This window comes from Anomalospiza imberbis, chromosome 5, assembly GCF_031753505.1.
Source record: "Anomalospiza imberbis isolate Cuckoo-Finch-1a 21T00152 chromosome 5, ASM3175350v1, whole genome shotgun sequence".
NCBI lineage: Eukaryota > Metazoa > Chordata > Aves > Passeriformes > Viduidae > Anomalospiza > Anomalospiza imberbis.
The window spans coordinates 55097380-55120031 of NC_089685.1; the positions used below are offsets into that span (position 1 = coordinate 55097380).

Genomic DNA, 22652 nt, shown 5'->3' on the forward strand with positions numbered 1-22652 from the left:
ATTCTCTCTGCCACATGTGACTCAACATTGAGAACTACCAAGGCTGAGAGCTGATAGTATCAGGTACCTTTCAGTCCAGATCCCTTCCCTCCCGTTTGCCAAGAAGATTCTGCTCCCTGTGGTTCTCTTCCAGCTGCTTGTCAGTGTGGAGCTGGCTGTTGTGGTCTGTGCTTTTCATCTGGTTTTGGTGAGAGTTGGGGTGTTTCCTGCTAGTTTGGGCAAATGATGGCATTTCACTCTCTCACACAGGCTGCTCCTGTCACAGCCTTGTATTGGCTTTTTCCTAATTTTGTATCTCCTCTAAAAGCTTGCCCTGCTTGTCTTTCCATGAGGCAGCTTTGTATGGAGGGTGCAGTGCCGTGTCCTTTCAAGCTAATGACAGGTTGATTTACTCCAGTGTGGTGTCTTGGCTCTTTGCTTTTCCCTCATGATCACTGATTGAGAGAATTGTATTTTCTCTATGTGTGTTTTACCTTAAGTTTATATTTTTCTCAAACCACTGGAATAGTAAAATACAAACATTGCAGAGACTCTACAAAGGTAAGTTGTTTGTGCCATTTATTTTCCTGGATAAAATGAATCCATGTTGTCAGCCTACAGGGACATTGTAACTGCTGGTTTTGAGCAGCTGAATTTCTTAAAGCAATGTTTATGCTTGATAACCAAAACTATTTCTATTTTTTTTTTTTGTCATGAGAAAGGAAACCTTCAAAGAAATTTAAACTTCAGCAGTCACTTACTGCTAGCAGTAGAGAACTTAATTAAGTCATCCAGATATTCCCGTCTTACTTTTAGTAGAGGCAACCAAATAAATTTAATATCAAATACCTGCCTTTCTGCCAAGTCACAGTTGTAAGGTAAACTCTGTCAGATGTGAGAATGATTGAAGATCTTATTGGGAAATAACCTTGTGCATATTTGTTTGATTATATGAGCATGTTAATTACTGCTTGATTCTAAGAGCTAAAAATGTTGCTGAGTATGTCTAAGTACATACCTGGAGAGAAAATTTTTGCTGCCTTTGCCTGATGGGATCTTTTATTTTGTGACATTTTGGGAATTGGTGGGATGACACTGTCTTTAATGGCTCTGCAAAGAACTTTTGGACCAAAATAAGAGGTTATTCTACTGCCATGTTCTGAAATAGAGATATGGTCTCTGGTTTTGGAGTACTTGGTCTGAGCTTGCAACTGAGTTTGAGGAGGATCTTCATAGATTATCAAATCCTACCATTAAAACTGGCACTGTCTTTTTGCTACTAAAACATATCCCCAAATGCCACATCCACGTGTTTTTGAACGCTTCCAAGGGTGATAATTTCACCACTATGATGCTGCAATGTGTCTAAATCCTGTGTTCAAAATAAGTATTGTATAAAAGTAACAATATCTTTAAAATCTTGGCGATGACTTGGGAAGGAAAAGATTTCAAACCCCTTCTCAGAATGCACTTGCATATGAGTGCTGTTGGAAGAGCTGGTTTTGTGTAATAGATGGTCATTTAATTAATAGATTTTAAGAACTCCTTGTTTTGATTACTGTTTTGCATGCTGTAGACAATCCAGTGAGGGGAACTCCATTAACAACATCACTGTGAAATACAGTATTTGTATGCTGATAACTGGATGCATTTCTACTTGAAGTCTAATTTCAGTCTTCCTCTTTGCACTTGCTGGATTCTTTGTGTGGAGAAAGTATGTCCTTGAAATTTGTTGTAGAAAAAAAATAAATGTTTAATTGTCACATAGGACTTGTAATACAAAAAATATCATCTATAATGAATGCTTGAATAATTTATAATAGCCAAGAGGTGGTCATATTTTTTATTGACCTTAAAGACAGCCTCTAACAAACTTGAGGGAAAGTGCTCTTTCACTGACTCAGTAAAGCCATCTCTAGATACTCAAGCTGTAGGAGAAGGTCAAGAATCCAGTTGATTGCAAGGTCTTTTTCTGTAAAATCTCAGCAGTGATTTTTCTCTTGACAATATATTTCTATTCTGTAAATACTAAACTGGAGGCTGTGTTGCAACTGCAGTAAGATTTTGTGGGAAGAAGGGTAAGGTCAGACTGAATGGGAAACTTTTCTGTTTCTCTTTTAAAAGTTGTACCTCTGAGATTCAAAATATCCATCAGATTTGACCCAAAAAGGAAGGGGGAAAAAAAAAAAAACCCAAAAAAACTAAGTCATCTCTGTCTGAAGCCTCACTGCTGTTTTGAGTCATTATTTCTTCATTTGTTGCAGGAGAGAATTTCGACCAGAGCCCCCTAAGAAGAACCTTCAAGTCCAAAGTTTTGGCCCATTATCCTCAGAACATCGAGTGGAACCCCTTTGACCAGGATGCAGTCAACATGGTAGGTAGAGAAAAACTCTCTTCTCAAATTGTTACCGGCAGCGTCAGCCCTCGAGAGGTTCCTGGGCTGTTTACAGCCAGCCTTTGTGATGCTCTTGTGATCTTGTGGCTGTGGTGCTTCTGCTGGGACTAAGAGTACTCACTGGGCATGCTGCATGAAAAGCTGTAGAGGAAGAGGTGTTGGGAAAACACAGAATACTTTGAGGCACAACAAAAGTGCTGCGTTCCTTCGTATGTTCTAAGTGTGCTGTGTGATGAAACAAGTCCGAGCAGCATCCCAGGGACTGGGTGAGGAGGGGTGTGGTCACCTAGAGTACTTTTCCCCAGGTAGGAAAGAGGCAAAACAAAGAATTTTTAAGGTACTGCTATCCATGTGAGGTTTTTGAATACAAACCACCTTGACTCTGCAGACAAGGGAAAGAGGAATCTTTATGCAGAAGCTGGAACTCAGCTAAAAACCACAGCTTTTGCTGGGTCATCACTTTAAATGGCATCTCTGCACCAGCACATCTCCTGCACATCTCTTTCCTCTCAGTTATATTTGATGTGAGCATCTGTGTGGCTGAGTCTCATGGACTGGGAAAGGAAGGGAAAACAGTTCCTGGAGTGGGGGCAGTGACAACTGAAAGACTGATGATCCACTGGGAATTTTTCTGAAGAGCTGGTTCCAAAATCACCAAAGCAAGGATGATTCCAAAATCACCAAAGCACTTGTTAAGAGCATAACCTGACAGACAACAGATTACTGGTATTTGAGCTTCCCAGTACAGAAAATGGCATATATTTCTTAACTTAAAAGACACCAATTGTTGTAGTAGTAACATTGAACAATATTTTAGCTGTTTTCAAAAATGTATATTGGGTCTAAGTCAATACTGGAAAATTAGGAGGCCCTTTGTCCAGTCTAGGACAGATAAGCTTTGGATTTGAGGAAGGCAGAACAGCAAAAAACAGCAAAACAGAACTGACCTCATTGTATGGTGCAAGTCAGAAGTCAGGAGAATCTCCTGGCCCTCACCCAGCAGATGGAGAGATGGGGAATATATAAAACCCACATTAAGTTGGCTTTTGCAAATGGAAAAAATGCATTTGGGACTTCCCTGCAGTCATGAAGATGTAGAAATCTGGAGTTCATCTCAATTTTCACCAAATTTTATTTTTAGCATTCTGACAAATATTTAGCAGGAAAGCGAGGGAGCTGGGAGTAGCAGTGACACAGAGAGCTGATACTGTGGCACTGCACTTGCACAGAAAGGCAGAGATGAGTCCAGCCACTCCCTCTGCCTGCTGACAGCTGGGGATTTCTGTCTTCTGCTTCCAAATGTGCACTGCTGGAGTTGAGCTGGTATTTGGGCTGGTCTCCACATCACCGTGCTGATACAGAAGGCATGAAGGACTCAGAGCAATATTTCATCAGGAGTTAAGATGGTAATAGCTCAGCTGCCAAGGTTATTTATGCCTTTTAGTTCTGCCTTTGCATTGGGGTGTTCCAGTATGAAGTGATGAGGGGTGTGCAGCAGGAATACAGCAGCTGGAATTGCTGTGTTGTCTCTCATGTTACAGTGGAGAATGTCTAATATTCATGAAGTGTGATCACAGTATTGGACAAAAATGGAATGCTAAAACCAGCAAGAGACCTATTAAAATAATTGAACTGAACTGCATTGAACACATCTTTCATTTGCAATTTGTCTTGGAGAAAATAAAAAATATTTACGAACAGCAGCAGTATTTAACGATCTTTTAAATTATCTTTTGGAAAATTTCTTTATTGTTTTGATCTAAAACATCATTTAATGTAATATCCACCTCCATGGAATCTCCTGAGGCAATTATTGGCCTTTCTGATCTTGCCTTGCTGTATTAGTTCTGCCTGTGTGTTTGCTTTATGTGAGCTTCCAGAAGCAATTTTCCTCAGAGAAGAAAATGCATAAATCCTTGAAGGGTAACTTGTGAGAACTCTGGCTTTGCTGGATGCCTAAGGAATTTCAATTGCCTTCTGGAACCATCCTGTTGTTTTAAAAATAGCCCCCTGAAGACCCAAGCAATCAAGCTGCAAAGGAGTTATGTTTTCTCTCTGTTTCAAAGCATATGTCAAAGTACAGAGTTCTCTTTAATGGGGAATTGTCTTTCCCTCTGCTGCTTTTTGTGATTATCCCTGCCTAACCTCACACACCATCTTCTGTGACCATTCTGCAAGCGTTGTACCAAACTGAAGTTCTCAGTAAAGAGATACAGAAATTTTTAGAATATGAGCTTCCTATTTTAGCCCTCTGATTCATCAAGGTATATAAATCTTTGCCTGTATTTCTGAAACTCAAGGAAGCATTATCTGTTTAATGTCTCGTGTACTGAAATAAAAGAATTAAATATTCCCTGGTGGCATTTGAAGGAGCAGGCTTTAACACAAACAAAAGCATCTTTCTCTCCACCCCCTCACCCACAGTGCACTTTGGGTATGGAGTTGCTGCCACAGCATGTTGTGAACATGAGAAATATGTAGAGGCTTAAAAGGTGCAATAAAGATCTAGTGGAGAAGAGGTGAACCAATGCTGGTGGGCAGCGATCCAGAGGGGACCTTTGGTTCAGAAATACCTGAAAATGATGATGGCTGGGAGGAGGCAGGGATTTTGGGGGGGTGTGTGTCTGCCTCTGTGTTTGGGGAAAGGGTATGTGCTACTCAGGACTTCCAGAGACAGGTTTTGGATTAGCTGATACCTCTTTATCTATCCTGGTGCAGCTTCCTTTTGTTTTTACAAACCATCTTGGTTATAAGCCTTATTGCAAATCTGGTGTGATTCCATGGTTTTCTGCTGATGGATACCTTTAAATAGTAAATAAATTATTAATAGTAAAGTGCTCGGGAAACCAAAATCCTGTCCTTTGATCAGTAATCTTGGATAGTTTTTGGTGTTTATACAAAGATGCAATGCAGGTGACTGACTATGTTCTCAGCATTAGTGAACCAGATTCACACCAGCAGGCTAAAATTTCACCCCCTTAGCACATCCCAAGCTGCTCTCCAACACTCTCCTGTGGCATGTGTGACACAGATGAGATGGGAAGTGATTGATGTCCGAAGCCCTAAGATGAAAGTTTCATGCATTAACCACAAATTCAAAGCTTTCTCTCTTGCTGGAAAATGATTACAGGCTCTTCCTTTTGATCTTAGCTTCTTAAGTGACTCCTGGTCATTCCTCCTGCCTTGGTTCTTCCCATCTTCTTTTCTTTTTTTTCTTCTTTTTTTTTTTTTTTTTTCTTTGCTGTTTCCTATGTCCTTTTACAGGTCTAACAACAGCAGAAGTCTCTGGGCCAAGGTTTGCAGCCAGGGTCTTAAAAGGTCAATATTCTGCATGTGTCAAGTTGTGGCTGAAACTTAATAGGTGGCCATCCCTTTGTGTGTGCTTACCCAATATATAAAGGACAAGGGAATAATAATTAAGGCTTGGAGGAAATGTATTTAAACAGCCTTCTGAAACAGTCTCAGCTGATCTGAATTTCCCTGATGCCTATCTGTGTCTGATTGTAATAGTATATCTAATTTGCTTGTCCAGGTATTTTTCTGTAAAGTGAAGAAAATTTAATCTCTGATAGCATTGAGATTAAAGCCTATGATTTCAGCCTGGTTGGCTTTGATAAGGCTTACAGCCACCATTGAAAGCCCACACTATAGAAATAAATTTTTATTAAGCAAGCCTGCCAAAAAATGAGGTTACGAGAGATATTTATTGTGGAGAATAAATTTAAATAAAGTGTGAAACAAGGATTTTTACTACTTCTTTATTGGAGAAGCCTTAACCATGGCACTGCTCTTAATGCCTCAATAAAAACTATAAAGCTCTTGAATAAAAATGTGGCTGCTCTTCAGAAATAGTTCAGGCTGCAATTTCATGCTTTGTGTCAGCAGAGCCCATCAATTGAATTAAATTCTTCTGCCAACTCCAGGCTACTTATTTCCCTATGTATTACCTTTTTGAGCAATATATGAGAGCTGTCCTAGATAATTTAGGAGCCTGATAGCCTGTTGTGGAGTCTGGACCACTTGCCTAATTCCCAGCTTTACCAGGCTGTTGAATGGTCTCTGCAAGATGGACTGCTGTAGTTCACGGTAGGATGTGCCTGAAAATATATAGTTATTTCTCCTGACCTCTTCCAGCATCACAGGAATTTACTCTTGGTCAAGGTGAGACATTAGGGGACGTACTCAGTTGTGCCTAGGTTCAAATACTGTGGTAAAAGTTGGCTTCTACTGTTGCCTTTTTTGAAAAGGAACACTTTGAAGATTCTCCTTCTCTTCTTTCCTTTTATTTCTTCAGATGGTGCAAATAAAGCTATAGTCATTTGTTTATAAATGTACTTATTAAGCTAGAATATGAGGAGTTTCCTACTGATGTGCAATTCAAACAAGTTTTTCTGGATGTTTGTTATTTTGTATTGGATGGTTGATAGCATTCCCAAAGAATGTCTGGAAAAAGGCCTTGATTTATCACTGGGGCCATGCTTCAGAGAAACACCCAGTATAGCAGAATCACTGCAAGGGATTTTGCTGAGTGGTAAATCAGAAATGAGGCTTTCATAGATTTTGGGTGTTTCCCTCTCTGCCCCTCCTTTTATCCTGCCTAAGCTATTTGGTGGCACTTAGAGAAGAAGGTAAATGTAATAGCTGCCAGTCAGCTGGGGTTTGGTTTGTTTGTTGTTCCCCCCCCACCCAGAAAATTAGGGAAGATCAAAGAATTCCAAGAAGTCTATGTAATTTAAATCCAGTGGTATAAGATGCTTCTTTCACTCTCTGATTTTTAAGTACTGATATATGCAAATGAGAGCAAAGCTGGATGTTTTTATATGATACTTAAATAAATGACACAAAGGCTATTCAGTAGTGAAAACAGTTGGAGCAAGTAATGAAAATGAGTCGTAATGACTTAATAGATGGATTATTTTGGAGGGTGCCTTCCTTTCTTCAGTCATGTCTCCTTAAGTAGCATCACTTGTTTTGCTCTTGGATGTTTGGTTTTTTTTGAAGGTAACTGGCTTGTTGTGATGCAGAGGATAAAAAGAATGTGCCTGTATAGCAAAAATAGCAAAATAAAACAGTCTTAGGTAACTCTTGTCTATTTCTCTTCTCCTTTCTTAGCTGTGTATGCCCAAGGGGCTGTCTTTCAGGACGCAGGCGGATAACAGAGACCCGCAGCTGCACTCTTTCATCATCACCAGGGAGGATGGCTCCCGCACGTATGGCTTTGTGCTCACCTTCTACGAGGAGGTCACGAGCAAGCAGATCTGCACAGCCATGCAGACACTCTACCAGATGCACAATGCAGAGCAGTACAGCAGCGTCTGCGCCTCCTCCTCCTGCAGCATGGACTCCCTGGCCAGCAGCATCGACGAGGGCGACGCCACGTCCCTCGCCAAGCTCCAGCGCTACAACTCCTACGACATCAGCAGGGACACGCTCTATGTCTCCAAGTGCATCTGCCTCATCACCCCTCTGCCCTTCATGCAAGCCTGCAAGAAGTTCCTGATCCAGCTCTACAAGGCAGTGACCTCCCAGCAGCCACCACCTCTGCCCCTGGAGAGCTACATCCACAACATCCTCTACGAGGTGCCCCTGCCGCCCCCGGGGAGGTCACTCAAGTTCTATGGGGTTTATGAGCCCATCATTTGCCAGAGACCTGGGCCCAACGAGCTGCCGCTCTCTGACTACCCTCTGAGGGAGGTCTTTGAGCTGCTGGGCCTGGAGAACCTGGTCCAGGTCTTCACCTGTGTTCTTCTGGAGATGCAGATCCTTCTGTACTCACAAGGTGGGCACTCATTCAGCAAAGTCTGTTTCCAGCAGGAAGTTCCTGGGCATCTGCAGCCACAGGAGCTCATAGAATTTCATGTTATAGAGCTGAGGTTGATTTTTGAAATGTGAGAAAGCATTGAAAAAATGAGAGAAATGAGGGTGTCCTAATGAAAGCAGCAAATAATTGTTTCCTCCAGGCAGTCTAGGTGCTGCTTAATTATGCATTGTATTTATCACTTGTGGCAGCTAGCAATAGAATACATTTGATTATTATCCTCACACTGCCCTTGATCATGCAAGACAGCATGAAATTAATCCTATCTTCTTCAAAAATACCAGCAGCAAGTAATATATCTTGCAGAAGACACTCTTGCTGCTACTTTGTTTTTCAAATTCCAGCAACATATTGATTCCTGCCTCCTATATGATGGATATGTTCATGTTAAAACACCGAGAGTGTTTTAGCACTTGGAGGCTAAAGATTTAATGGTGGGTTTTGAAACTGAGTGGAGCTACTGGTCATTCCTTTTTAGTCCTGCTCGGGGTATTTGGGAATGTTGCTGACAAGGATGGGCGTACTTCTTTTTGAGACACTAAGATTGCAGCTGGCCAAGCATTGGCAGAAGTTGCTTGCACAGAGCCTGCCCATGTTCCATATTGAAGTGGGCCATCCATCAAGCTTTGGAAAATCTGCTTTTGAAAACTTTTGCTCTTATGGTTGTGTCTTTCTGTAATAGTGCAACATTCTGCTGCAGGTTTGGGGAATCCTGACTTACTACTGGGTATGCTTTGGGATTTTACACCCCTACTACTGTTTCCTCTAGGATGTTGGTTCCTGTGAGTCTGGCCCTGGTAGTATTCAGATGTCCAACATGTCAAGGTCAAGTTTTCCTGCTGACTTTCAAGGGGATGTTCAGACTTTTTGGGTATACCTCTAAGTCTCACTGGAAGCCTGTCCTTGTGATTTGGGTTCCCAAATGTCATCTGTGATTCTGACCCTAAATTAGGGTGATGTATGTCAGGGAAAAATTTCCGGGGGTGGGAGGAGTGGTTTCATCAGAGGAGACTAAAACACCTGAATCCAGGAGTACACATGCCTTCTAGTGAAAAGAGGAAAAGATGCTGACTACCTAGGCTTGTCAAGAGAAGTGGTTGGAGCAGCAGACAGCTTGAAATGGAGCGGGGAGGGAGGATGGGAAATGGTCGAAAATGGGTATGGATAATGAACCTTCAGGCTCCAGAAGGGACCGCTTGCGTTTGCCATATAAAAGAAAAGGTCAGGAAGTGTGTAATGGTAATGCTAATAACTAAATGACTGAGAATGGGGAAGAATGTTCAGGGAGGTGGAAAAAGGATAGTTCTTCTGCAAATGACTGAATTCAGAGGATTGATAGTTCTTTGCAGAGCTCTTCTCCACATGGACTCCAGGGGTTTGCTTTCAAGAACTGAAAATGAAAGGTTTTATCTTCTCTCAGTTTGAAGTGTGAGCAGAAATCCTGCTGTTAGTTTTGATTAGGCTGCTTTTCCCCTCCCTCCTGCTTCTGTGTGTGTGTGTGCAGTTATCCCCTTTCTTCCTCCGTTTGAATCGTGCTGCCTTTGCCACTTTGCACTGGGGTTTGATATTAAACAGCAGCACCATTGAAATGCCTCTCACCCGTCCCTGCTCATCAGTCCCACCCTGGTCCCTGCTTATGGACTCACTGAGAATTGGTTTTTTTTCTTTTTTCTTTCTCATTGAAAGATAGTAGCATTAGGGAAAATGTGCTTGTCAGGTTAGGTTTTAGTAATATTTTGTGCATGTAGAGAGCAACCTGCATGTGCATTACTTTTGTAATAGTCATTGAGACAGATAAAAAATATCTACTAAATAATTTTGACTCAGCCTTCATGTCCAGCAGAAGTTAGATAAATGTTGTTCTTCCAATTACTGGTTATAATTTAAGAGTTTACTTGGTTTGTTTGGTTTCATTGTATGTTTGTTTTTTTTTTTTTTTTTAAGAAAAGTGAGATAGTGAGAAGTAGTCCTTTCCACCCTTCAAATTTCAGAATTTTTTCTTCCCCCTATCTTCTCTTCTATTTGTGAATCTAGGGATGTCCTTGACATGACTTTTGCTTGCCTAACATAGACACAACTTGGTGGTGCATGGGGGAAAGTATATAGCTGTGTTAGGGAAATTTTGTGATTATGGAAATAGCAGCATAATGCTGGTTCACAGAGGTGAGGAATGTGGAGTGGAGGGCAAGTGCAAAGCCTCAGTTTTGGCATACCCTGATAGCTGAGTGCTTGGCTAATTGTGCACTGAGGCTTCTTTTAAATGTCAGTCTTTCAATTCCTGAAAAAGAAAACCACAGCTATTTTCCAGTTTGAGATAGAACCAGCCTGGAAGGTACCAAAATCTGCTCTCTTCAGCTTTGAGATCCATCAGGGAGAAGCACTTTTTTAACTCCCAAGTTCTTTCAAGGCAAAGGATGAAAAGGCTTTGGCTGACATATCTCTTGTTCCAAAATAACAGATGGGAGAGGCATTTTGCAAGTTCATCCTTCTTTGCCTTCCTCCTTTAAAGAGGGACTGTGTTTCCAGAGGCCGGGCCTTGCTGCAGCCTTCCCAAACTCAACAAGAGATTAGTAGAAGATCCTCTGGTTGCAATTTCAAGCAAGACAGCATTATTTACACAAAATCACAATTCACTGACATAATGCTGTACTACTCATGAAATCAGGGCATGAGCAACACCTACTTCAGTTCGCTAAACTATTTCAGTGAGAGCTGCTGTTAACATGTGTGGGAAATGTAAGCTGACTTTTTTGTGATTCTCCTAGACCTGTTGGAAGGAAGCTTTTCATTTAAGCTTGTCAAAAATTTAGTTCTTCTTCTATACAATAAAGGCTTCTTTTGGAAAGTGGAGTGAAAATAAAAATTGTTGCAGAACCCTGACCATACAAAGAAGCCTAGCTGGTAATACCAGCGGTGAAAGGCTGGCACAAAGGTTGCACAGAGACTGTACTGGCTTTTCTGAAGTGGTTTTTCTCAAGGGAGCTAGGAGTTGAGGATGAAAGAGTTTATTTTTAACCCTGTAGCTGGGGCATAATGTTTCCAGCAGCCTGAACAAAGGCATCTAAATCAATGAAGAGGTGAGGGTGTTGGGTGACTTTATCCAGCTTGCCCTGGATGTGTTCCCAGTGTGATACGAGTGTCTGGCACAGCTCTGCCTTGGGGACAGGAGCAATGAGTGGCTGTTTGTACCATGGCTGCTACAGTCATCTTTGGGTATCCAGTTGCACTGCTGATGGTGTCTTAGGGGTGACTGGTACCCCATCACTTGGGAAAATGCAGGGATTGTTGTGGGTTGTATCTTCACTTTACAGCTGTGGTTAGCAGAGACTGGCAGCCAAGAATGATGAGCTCATTTTTTAAGCTGCTTTGCTCCGATGCATGTTGGACTGCACAGCTGGGTAACTGGCAGAGACCTGTGCTTGCACCTCAGTGGCAAGATGAAAAGATCAGCCCTTATTGTTCCTGGAGACTGTGTGGACTTCCAGGGAGTTAATCACAACCACTGGTGGTGAGATGTGCCAGCTCTGGTCTGCAAAGGTGGTGTGGAAATCTGTACCTGAAATCACCTTCACTCTACATTAATTCCTGCAGCTTCAGGTTCCATCCTTCTGCATACAGAGAATATTTTTAAGATTAAATAGGGCAAGTTTTCAACATTTGGGCTTTGAAAACCAAGGGGAGGGATTAGATATGCTTTCACTGCAATTCTTTAGGGTGCAATATTTGCAGTGGTCTTGTAAGTGCCCTTTATTTAGAGCACAGCTCTCTCATGCAACTGTGCAGATGTAAGGTCTTGTCTATGTCCACTCTTCAATAGCTACTACAATATCCAAAGGATAAGCAACAAAACATCACTGGTGTGAGATTCCTGCTGGAGAGGGATGAATTAAACTGTGAGTTCTGTGGAAACCTCAGCAATCCATTTTGTATGTCTGCCTTTCGAGGGATTTAAGCATGAGAGAGAACGTGTGGATGAGACAGAGATAAACTTCTTAGAGCTTAGGCTGTTTCTGCTCATTATAATTTTGAGCGTTTTCCAAGTTGTTTTTCCAAGGGCTTGAGTAATTGCTCCTCCAAGATTGAAATATTCTGTGCTTTTTTTTTTTATCTTAGAAATTGTAATACAAATTACTACACACATATAAAGTCATTGCCTAGAAAGTGTTGTGTCTGAAAGATCTTTCCTATGAGATCTGTTTTGGGGTAGATTTTTTTTAAAAATACATGAATAATGTGTTTGCCTTTTAATTCATTTTTACATCAAATAGTTACATAGAAAACCTTTGCTCTTCTACTCATTATTTAAATAGTTACCCTCCACACTAATATTCATCCAAATCAGTGGGAAGTTATTGCAGAGAACAAATTATATGGGGACAAAAATCTGTGTGCTGTGGAAGAGACCTGGGTTTATGGACTCAGTAGAACTCCACTCAGAGGCTGCAGTGCATGTTTCCCTGGAAAAAAGATAAGTAATTGGGTAGAAAAATCAGAGAATGACACATAGCCTTCCTTTTTAAGTTAGGTGAAATGACAAAATTGGTTTTTAATTAGAAGTTGCTCAATTTTGTTAGCTGTCATTGTGACCTGAAAGGTGAAGCTTTTAACGTATCTGGAAAAAAGAAGGAGCTGGCTCAGATCTGTGCCACAACCCCACTCCTGCTGGTGTTCACAGTGAGCTGTAAAGGGAGATAGGGACACAGTTTTTAACACTCTCCTCTCACACACCACAACCTCTCCACTTTTTTTTACTTGAATCTAATTTTTTTTCACGACGAAACATCTTTACCTTTTAGAATGAGGGGAAGAAAGTTAAATTGGCCCTTTGCATTGCAGTTAGGCAAATGCCAGATAAATAACATGGCAGTCTAAAGTGATCATGACCAAATTGTTCCCTGTTGGACTCTTATGTCCTCCCCATCATCTTACTGCTGGCTGGGGAGCCTGTTCTGCCTCAGCAGCCATGGAAGAGAGCAAGGGGCTCCCTGTGTGTTCAGGAGCACCTTCATGAGTCCTGCTGCCACCTTGTCAGCCTTGTCACAGACTTTTGCCCTCTTCTCAGAGACTTAACCATGCTGGTAATGAGAGCTAATTCTTGAGGTGGCTCTTAATCATAAATTAATTCATGCTTAATTTACCACTGATGGCAGGCTGGGACATAGTTAAATTATATAAATGGAAATGTATTGAAGCAGAAGCTTTTTAAATGAAGTGTTGGCCAACAAGGAAAAAGGGTAAGAGCTGGCCTTGGTGAATATTGGCCATGGGATGTTTCCCTTGGGGCAGAGCTGACCCCCAGTTTGAGAGGCTAATTCTTCAGGCAATTAGATGCAGGCTTGTCTTGACCCTTCTGTTTTAAGAAAATATGTACTTTCATATTTGCATAAATTGCCCCTCTGCTTTTATCATGTAATTAATGTGCTACATCACTCCCTGGTAAATGCACCTTTCCTTTGGGGATGGAAGAGCATTGAGATGGCAGTGGTCATTTCCTCGGGACAGGCTGCTGGTTACAGCCTCATGTCATGGCACCTGTCCAGGTTCCCTGAATGCAGCACTGCTGCAAGGTGATTTCTGTAATGAATAAACATTTCCTGCACCATTTTTGTGTGTTTTATCTGAGCAGCTCTCGAAAGTCACCAGGACTGGCTTGTCAGTTGTCACAGCTGCCAGCAGACAAACCAGATGAAAGGTGGAAGCTTCCAGGGCACTTTGATGTCTGCAGCACTTGTGTGTGCTGCTTCTGTGGAGCTATTGAGATCTGATTTGAAAACCTTTACTTTCATAAACAATTTCTGTCTCCAATGTGAATTTCAGATTTCCTTTTTTCATCTGCAGTATGCTATATATAAACATTACAGATGTGAAGGTACCCAGACCCAAGACAGGTCTGGTTAGGAGATGTTCTTGACTCATACTCAGAGTTCAAAGCAAAATAATTTTATTTTCCAGTTTTTCCACTATACCTGGCTCCTCTAATTCATATCTTGTTACAAGAAAAGAAAAAAAGGGCAGCTGAATAACAATTGCTTATAATACTTGGACTGAAGTCGTAGCATGTGAAAAAGCTATTGGTCGCAAGAATGTTTTAAAGCCTGTTCAGGTGTTTCCCTCTGAAGAATTAGCTTTTATTCATTCAGGTTCATTGATGTTTTGGTTTTTTTCTCTTTTGTTGGTTTGGTTTATTTTGTTTAAAGACAATTGTTTTGTGCATATTGATAAAGTACTCTTTGAGAATACCATCTGATTATCATCTTCCAGGATACATTTTTAAATATGCGGCTTTGCAAAGCTGCAGTTTTCCTTTATGTGTGTCCTGAAAGCAGTAGAGCAAAGGAAGTGGTGTCCAGGTAACTCATCTCTTCAAATGCTTCCAAGTGCTTTCAAATTGTATGTAAAGTGAGACTTCAAAAGGAAAATAAAGAAGCAGTCTATTTTTAAAGCCTTGGACTGGATTTAGAGGATCCAGGCTGTGTCTCCAGCTCTGTGGTAAGCTTCCTGCCCTACCGTTGGTAGGTTACTGGAACAGAGAGTTGGAAAATGGCCAAGTTGTGTTTTCATTGGGAAGGCTGGAGGTGTTGAAACTGGAGTAACAGTGCACTGTTCCCAGCAGGAATGCCTTTTCTGGGGAGAATGACTGTGTGTGCTCTTACACATGCTTTATACACAAAGCTCCTGTGACTGGGAATTTGCTGAGAAGGTCCCAGGTGAAATTCTCTTCTGTTTGATTATGGCCAAAGATTTGAATCTGTTTTGGGAGTAGAACCTGAATGCAGTCTTAGCTCTTTGGAGCAGGGATAACACCAATGTCTTTTTGCCTCCTCAAAGGATCTTGGTTTTGCTTTGCTGCAGCCTAAGAAGGATTTTGAGATATCAGACTCTTTTGTGGAAGGAAAAATAATTTTTATGTTGAGCTTTTTGAATTGCTTAACATCTCAGACCTTCTTTCCCCAGTATGTATAATGAAAAGAAGATTATTTTGTTTTGTTTTTTCAGTAACTGCCTGTGTTTGAACTTTAAGGTCTTTGGGATAGATATTTCTTATTGATTATTGTCCTGTTATTGTGGTATGGAGAATCAATATCAAGAGAAAAAATTGTCAAATTTTGTCAAATTGTCAAGTTTTGTCCTCTCTCAGAAAAACATTTGTAGGGAATTGATGTTCACACGCTGAAGCCATTTCCATCTCCAGCAGAAAACAGTGATTAGTAATTCTACAGGAATATCTCAGGGTGTGCATTTTAAGCACTGTATCTTGTGAGCCATGTGAATGTTACCAGAGCTGGGTAAAGCTGGCTGGAGATGGTGCTCAAGCAGCAGAACTGCCAGCCAGCAGTGGAGCAGGTCCCTGCAGCTGCCGCATGTCCTGCGCAGGGAATTGAGGTGCTTGGCCGGGGTTCCCTGGCAGATGGTGCTGGAAAAGGGAGGTGGATCAAAAGGCTTTGAGCTTGACTCTGCTGCCCTCTCCTTCTCTTAGTGAAAAGGTTGTGTGAGGGACAGCACTGCACCAAATCCAGCTAAGCTATTAGGAAGCAGTGGTTGCAGTAGAAGCCCCAGGGACCATTTTGCCCTGGGGTTATCCTCGTTGGGCAGTTTCTCTTGGAAAATGTTCTGTGAACAAATTAGAGATGGAGCTTTGAACATGAAGAGTCTTGGAATACTTTTGGTTGGGAAAGACCTTGAAGATCAACTCCAGCTGTAAGCCTAACCCAAATGGTGCCAAACCCACCATTCTATCATGTCTCTAATTGCCATATTTACATGTCTTTTAGATGCCTCCAGGGATGGTGACTCAACCCCTTCCCTGGACAGTCTGTTGCAATACTCAGCAACCTTTTCAGTAAATAAAATTTTTCCTAATATCCAATCTAAACCTCCCCAGGCACAACTTGAGGCCATTTATTCAATCCACTGTTTCCAGGTTTTCCTCAGTAACCATGTAAACTTCCCGCAAATGGTGATAGGTACAAGAATCTCTCCATCAAAAATTATTTCAGGCTTTATATGATAGGTGTCTAACCGTGTACAGGCTTGAAAGTATATAAAAAGTAATTAGAGTTTCTGACTTCTTTAAACAGATAACAAAAAAAGTATTTACAGATTTTTGTATATTATTTTTCTGGAGGAAACTGGAACTTCCCTCTCTTCAGTCAAAACTGCTGGGTGCGTAAACATTTTTTTATCTGGTAATCACTGACAAGGATTGCTAGATGATAACAGCCTAATCATTTAGTCATCACTAGGGTTTGTTTTTTTTAAATCAGTTTTTCTCATAGTAAGTTGGTTACAAAATTTGCGCTAGTGACCATGTTAAATATTATCAGTAGCACCAGAGAAAAGTCAGCATGCATTTCCAGAGCTGAATGTCCTTATCCAAGAAGCTCCTTTGACTTTTCTGCCAAGAGCTGTTTCTTCATGTGGCCGTGTACATCAGGACAGACTTTGATGGTGTTTCACATACTAGGACATGCTGCTTTTTCTATTTGATTTTTTTTTTTTATCTTTAAAGCTTTCAGAGTTATGGAACGTTATGAGACTCCTAAGCTTCTCCGAGTAGGTATTATAACTTGAGTTTGTGTAAATGTCCTTCAGCAAGACAGGGAATGCACATGTATAGTTGCAGACCATTGCATGGGCAGGGATTCCAAAGCAACTGCTCTGTAGCTGGGAGTGTTTTGGAGGTGTAACCTTGAGACTGACTTGTATGCATGACAATAATTTTGCAGACTGACTGAATAGCTATTAGTAAGACAAGATGAAAAATGTTTTTGCCCTGCCAACTGACCTTCTGCAGATTGTGGCTGATTTTCCATAGAGAGGTGCTAGCAAGGAGAATGGGTGATGCAATTTGTTGCTGTAATTTGCATATTTATTCAAGAACATCTTCCCAGTGACCTCCTAATAGCTGAGCAGTGTCAGATGGACAGCACTTTTGCTGTTGGTGTCTGCCAAGGTCTCGGGCTGGGATGTTCAGGAGATGGGAAGGGTCAAGCTGGGCTCCTCTCCAGGCAAAAGCAGTCAGTGGGGCTGTAGGAAAAAGCCTTCTCACCTGACCCGGAACCAGGGCGTTCATACATGTATCTTTCGTCTCCTGGAGAGGGGCAGAGATGATTAGGAGAGATGGGCAACAACCTAAGTGTTGCCCAGGATCTGGGTCTGGCCTCCATGAGAGGGAAAATCTTTTGGTTGTTCAAGCCAGAGCTTGTGAGATTTGCCTGGCACTAATGAGGCTTGGGTTTGGGAACTGCCATGGAGCTTACAAACCATGGGGTCTTCCCCTGTTTACAGATGGATGGTCTTCAGTTTGAGATTTGCTGTGAGGATGACAGTCTCTTTAAGACCAGTATGTGATTGATTTATTTATATTAAAAATTTGTGCTTAATTTATCCCCTCATTTATATTAATAATTATCTTGTGGTATTGCATCATGCCAGCCAGATATTTGATAAATAATTTGCTGTTACCCAAATTCTGAAACATCCAGCTCAGCTGGACCAAAAGAAATTTTAATATAAAAAATAATGCGCCATGTGCTTACTAAAATCAAAATATTTCAAAGAAATTAACTAGTGGGTTAAATACAAATTTGGGAAAGAAATGTAATATAAATACACTAGCTTCACAGAATATATTTGAGAACTAAATTTATATTAGGCTTCTGTTTGGATTTAACTTAAAATTACTGCTTTTATATACTTAGGGACTGTAAACTAATGTTTGGTATATGGCCAAGACAAGTGTTCGGGAAAGTACCCTCAACTTCGGAAATAGCAAGTGGAGCAGAAGCAGGCAGGCAGGAGCAAGCAAGAAACCACAATGTTTCTTTGAAATTCACTTTTCTCCTCTTCTTCCCATGTAAAAATACATGCTTATTATGGAATTAGAGTATTATTATCCTGTACTAGAGACAGAAGTTTTGATATGTCTTTAATAAATTAATTTAATTTAATAGATCTAGATAAGGTATGAATATCTATGCTCAGCTGTTTCTTTATGAGAGGAATGAGTTTTAACAGATTAATTAATGTTTAAGGTTTTTAAGTACCATCTTATTTTCCAAACAATATCTTACCATGTAAACATGGTTTCTGTCTTGTTTTATCATGGATGTCCTTGCCAAACAGATCTCAAGAGCAGAACACAGGGAGATAATTCGATGTCTTTCTCTCTCCCATGTCCAGATTATCAGCGGCTGATGACGGTGGCAGAGGGAATCACAACGCTGCTGTTCCCGTTTCAGTGGCAGCATGTGTATGTCCCCATCCTTCCTGCCTCTCTCCTGCATTTTCTGGATGCTCCTGTTCCCTACCTGATGGGGCTGCAGTCTAAGGAGGGAACCGACCGCTCCAAGCTGGAGCTGCCTCAGGAGGTCAGTGTCCACCTTTGGGGTTGCTATCCTGAAATGTCTTACCAATATTTGTGTGAATTACTGCTGGGAAATAATGCCTGGTGTTAGGAGGCTTCTCTGGCACTGTGGAGCCAGCAGGAGTGAGATAGTAGGGAAGCCTCCACAGCCCTTCTTGGTCCATTTCTGAATTTAGCGAGTACCACTTACTGTTTTGATTTCTAAATGCATCTCCTTCTGTTTGTTGTGGCAAAGCTGAAATTTTGTTGGCTTTCCCTGTATCACACACTCAACCAGGTTTTGTTACTCCATCAGTGTCACAGTCTCAGGTGCAGTTACTAGATGGTGTGAACCTGTCCTTGTCTCCCTGCTGCTGAGGAGTGTGCTGTGTCCTGCCAGCCCCATCCCATCCGTGGCTGAGCCCATGTGTTCCTGGGCTAGTGCTAGACCAGTGTCCTGGCCTCAAACAAGCCAGACTTGCATTAATACTGTGCCTGTGAACCACATAGAGAGGAAAAAAAAAAAGAAAGGAGAGGACATCTTCTTAATCTCTGGGTTAAATCCTTGGTAGTGGAGAGTGAAATGGAGATTTTTCTCCTCAAAATTTGACGAAGGTGATTAAAACTGCTTCACATTTTAACCTGGCCATATAGCAAAGTCTTTGGGATATGGCTCACCTGTGTCTGCATTCCAGAGGGTGACTGGAGCCCCAGAGCATACAATGTGCTTTTAAACTTGGGTTTCTTCTTAAAAATCAGTGGGAACCCCAAGAGTATCTGTTCATAGAGCAGCAACATCTCCTGCCAGTGGCTGTGCTGAGGGAACTTTGCTGGGGGCAGGGTCCTTAAGGCTTCCAAATATCTGCTCTGACTGAGAAGGCAGATGGGAGCCGCAGCAGAGGAGAATATGCAGGAGTGGGAGTTCTTGTGTGCAAGTGGAGGGACAAACACAGGGCAGGGGTAATACAGTTTTTAATAAAGATCTATTTTACATGTTGCATGAAGGTGATTGAGTCAGCCTTGGTGGCATGGAGCTGCAAATCAAGTTTTACCTCATGGATACAGTGACTGAAGCACATGAAATCTGCGCTGGTGTGGAAGCAAAGCTGCTATCTAGCTATGCTCCTCAGTAAAACCATGCTAATATTACATAATTACTGCAATTTTTACAATTATTAGTCACGTGCATTTGCTTAGCAGATTAAGCTGTCATTTTCCTTCAATTAAAATTTTAATGTGATAGTATTTAGTATTGCAGTATCGTTGGAATAGCAGATATCACCAGGGAGAGAAGAGTAAGAGTGGGGTGGAATCTGCCCCCTCCATGATGTTTAACAAATGAGTGAAAAATACCAGCATTTATGAATACCACAGGTCCAGTAACTGTGTGAGAGGGAAAGAAAGACAACACATTGAACAGGGAAGACCTTGAATCTCAAATTCCTCTAGACAATAAAAAATAAAAAATCCCTCAGCATGAGAGCAGTGATGAAGCACTGTTTACATCACCATTCCTTTATTGTTCGGGCCAGGGGCTAGCTTTTCAAGCTTTTGCTCTAAATATAAACCATTTGTTTGTTAGAGATAAAAATTCTAGCAACTGGCCATCATGCTGTCTTAAGGTTACTAATCTCCCTGCATTAACTTCAATCATCAGATGTTTTTGAAGAGGGGAGTGAGACCAATTCCCCAAGGGTTTTCTGAATCTAAATCTCATTTTTCAAATTTTGTAAATGATATGCAAAGCTGAAATTAAAACGCCTTTGAAATGAAATATTGATAGATAAGAAGGCAGTCTCTGAGCTAAATAACTATACTGATGCATACTACAGCTGTGTAATAGCTACATAGTTAAATAAAGCAAATTGTTTTGTATGAAGAAATGCATTTCTTTGTACAGACTGAATTTAATACGAAAAAGCTGAAAGGACACTTCTTCTTTACAAAGTGAATCCTAATATGCTTTAAAGTATCTATGTGAAAGGTGATTAATGTTAATAAACATGTCCCTGAAATATCCAATATATTATAAACATATTTGCTGTGGAATGTATTGTCCTGCTGAAAATTAACCTCTCAAAAATGAAGGAAAAGAAGTAATTTGTCTTCACATAACCTGAAGATTAATCTAGAGTGTTTTGTATGAAGCAGAGAACACTGAAAGTGCCTGGGAGAAGGCAGAGGAGCTGTGCTAATGGCCAAATCAGGCTAACAAAGAGCTGCTGCTGCCCTATGGGTTTTATGCCTCTCCTGTTCTGCAGTTTTATGCCAGGATAAAACACAACAGAGCTCAGCACCTTGGGACTCTGACCTGGTTTAAGATTTTACTCAGCACAGTGCACTCAGACAGCAAATTTCAGACGTAAGCCACCGTTCAGAAGATCAATTACTGTTTTTCATTCTGCTGTTATTCCTGAGGGTGCATTTGCAATGTAATTAATTTTTATGTGGGGTTCTTCTATCCCTCCATCTACACTTACCTAGTAAAAGTATCTGCTCTGCTAGATTAATGTCTTCACTTAACTTTAATTTTACAGGCTGAGATCCATCTCCATTCATAGCAAAGCTAAGAGCACTCTCTTTAAATCTCAGGCAGAGGAATTGCCGCTATTAAAATCCTCCATGGAAACAGTGGGTCAGGGGAGTGGGGAGATAAGATTTGGCCACTTGTGGACAAGCTGTACTCAGACATAATCCCAAAGGATTTCTGTGGGATCTTCTTTTGTAGTTTTGCTTGAAGCAGCATCATCTTTCTCACTGAACACCTCATTTCTTGGTAGGACAGCTACAGAGGCTTCTTGCAGTTGGATCTTGGTAAAATAAATGTGCCTGTGAGATGCAGTAATTCACACAAAGGGTATTTGCATGGGCTGAGAAGTGGTGCTGCACTTCCTACTTGGTGATGTGTCCTTGGCTGCTCTGGGAGGGCATATGAAATCTATGTAGTGGAAAGTTTGGGGTCTGCATGTCCTGGGAAAGGAGGAGAATGCAGGAGCCTTTATTTGTCATCCAGTTGACCCTCAGCTTTACTGAAGTCTGAATAGTCACAGGCTAGGCAACACAGCTAAAGTGTCCTGCCAATGTGTGCGCCTACCCTTCTTTCTGGAAGCACTATGGGAGAAAGGGCTACATGGCAGGGGAACCAATTCAGTGCTGAGTGTCCATTTTGAAACTTTTTGTTTTTCAGGCAAACTTGTGCTTTGTAGACATCGATAACCATTTCATTGAACTGCCAGAGGAATTCCCGCAGTTCCCCAACAAGCTGGAGTTTATCCAGGAGATCTCTGAGGTTCTCCTGCAGTTTGGGATCCCTCCAGAAGGCAACCTGCACTGCAGCGACAGCGCCACCAAACTCAAGAACTTGGTTCTTAGCGACCTGGTGAACGACAAGAAGAACGGGAACATCCCCAGCAATACCCTCAACATGTACGAGCTGCTGAAAGGCAATGAGACGATCGCCCGCCTGCAAGCCCTGGCCAAGAGAACGGGCGTGACCATGGAGAAGATGACCATCACCACCCCCCTCACAGAAGAGAAGGACGGGAAGTTGTCGTGTGAGGAGCTGGAACTGAGGGACTACAAGCTGAACGTGCAGCTCCGCGAGGTTTTCGCCAACCGCTTCACGCAGATGTTCGCAGACTACGAGGCGTTCGTCATCCAGGCTGCCCCCGACATGGAGTCGTGGCTGACAAACAGGGAGCAAATGCAAAACTTTGACAAAGTAAAGATAGCCATGTATTCCTGTCTCCATCTAAAAGGGGGAGGGAGGATAGCTGTATTTGTGTATATATAGCCTAAAGTACCCTTTAATCTGCTGTTCCTCATCTGCCTCACTGTGAGATTTGTCCATTTCCATTACACAGGGCCAGATCGCCTGCCAGAGTAAATCGGAGCACATCCACTGCGCTGTTCAGAGCCATCCTGGCTTGTACAAACCAAGGTGGCAGGCTTCTGCCTGGCTCATGGGGCTGCTCCTGTGGGCTTGGTGGAAGGGTAGCAATGTGAAGTGACTTCTTTTTCTGTTTGTCTTTCTTTTTTTTTTTTTTTTTAATTGTTGGGAGGAGAGGTGCACACTTGAGACAAAAAAACAAATCTAGTCTTTCATTTTTCCTAAC

The 22652-nt window shown here is 41.6% G+C and overlaps 1 protein-coding gene across 3 annotated transcripts in view; it reads left to right on the forward strand.

Moving 5' to 3' along the window:
* DENND5B (DENN domain containing 5B) overlaps window positions 1–22652 on the forward strand; it is a 101250-nt gene that overhangs the window by 44857 nt on the left and 33741 nt on the right. For all 3 annotated transcript variants that reach the window (XM_068190887.1, XM_068190884.1, XM_068190885.1), the window contains 4 exons: window positions 2244–2353; window positions 7487–8153; window positions 18375–18562; window positions 21725–22258. In XM_068190887.1, the coding sequence (XP_068046988.1) occupies window positions 2244–2353; window positions 7487–8153; window positions 18375–18562; window positions 21725–22258 (1499 nt within the window). The remainder of the gene's footprint in view (window positions 1–2243; window positions 2354–7486; window positions 8154–18374; window positions 18563–21724; window positions 22259–22652) is intronic.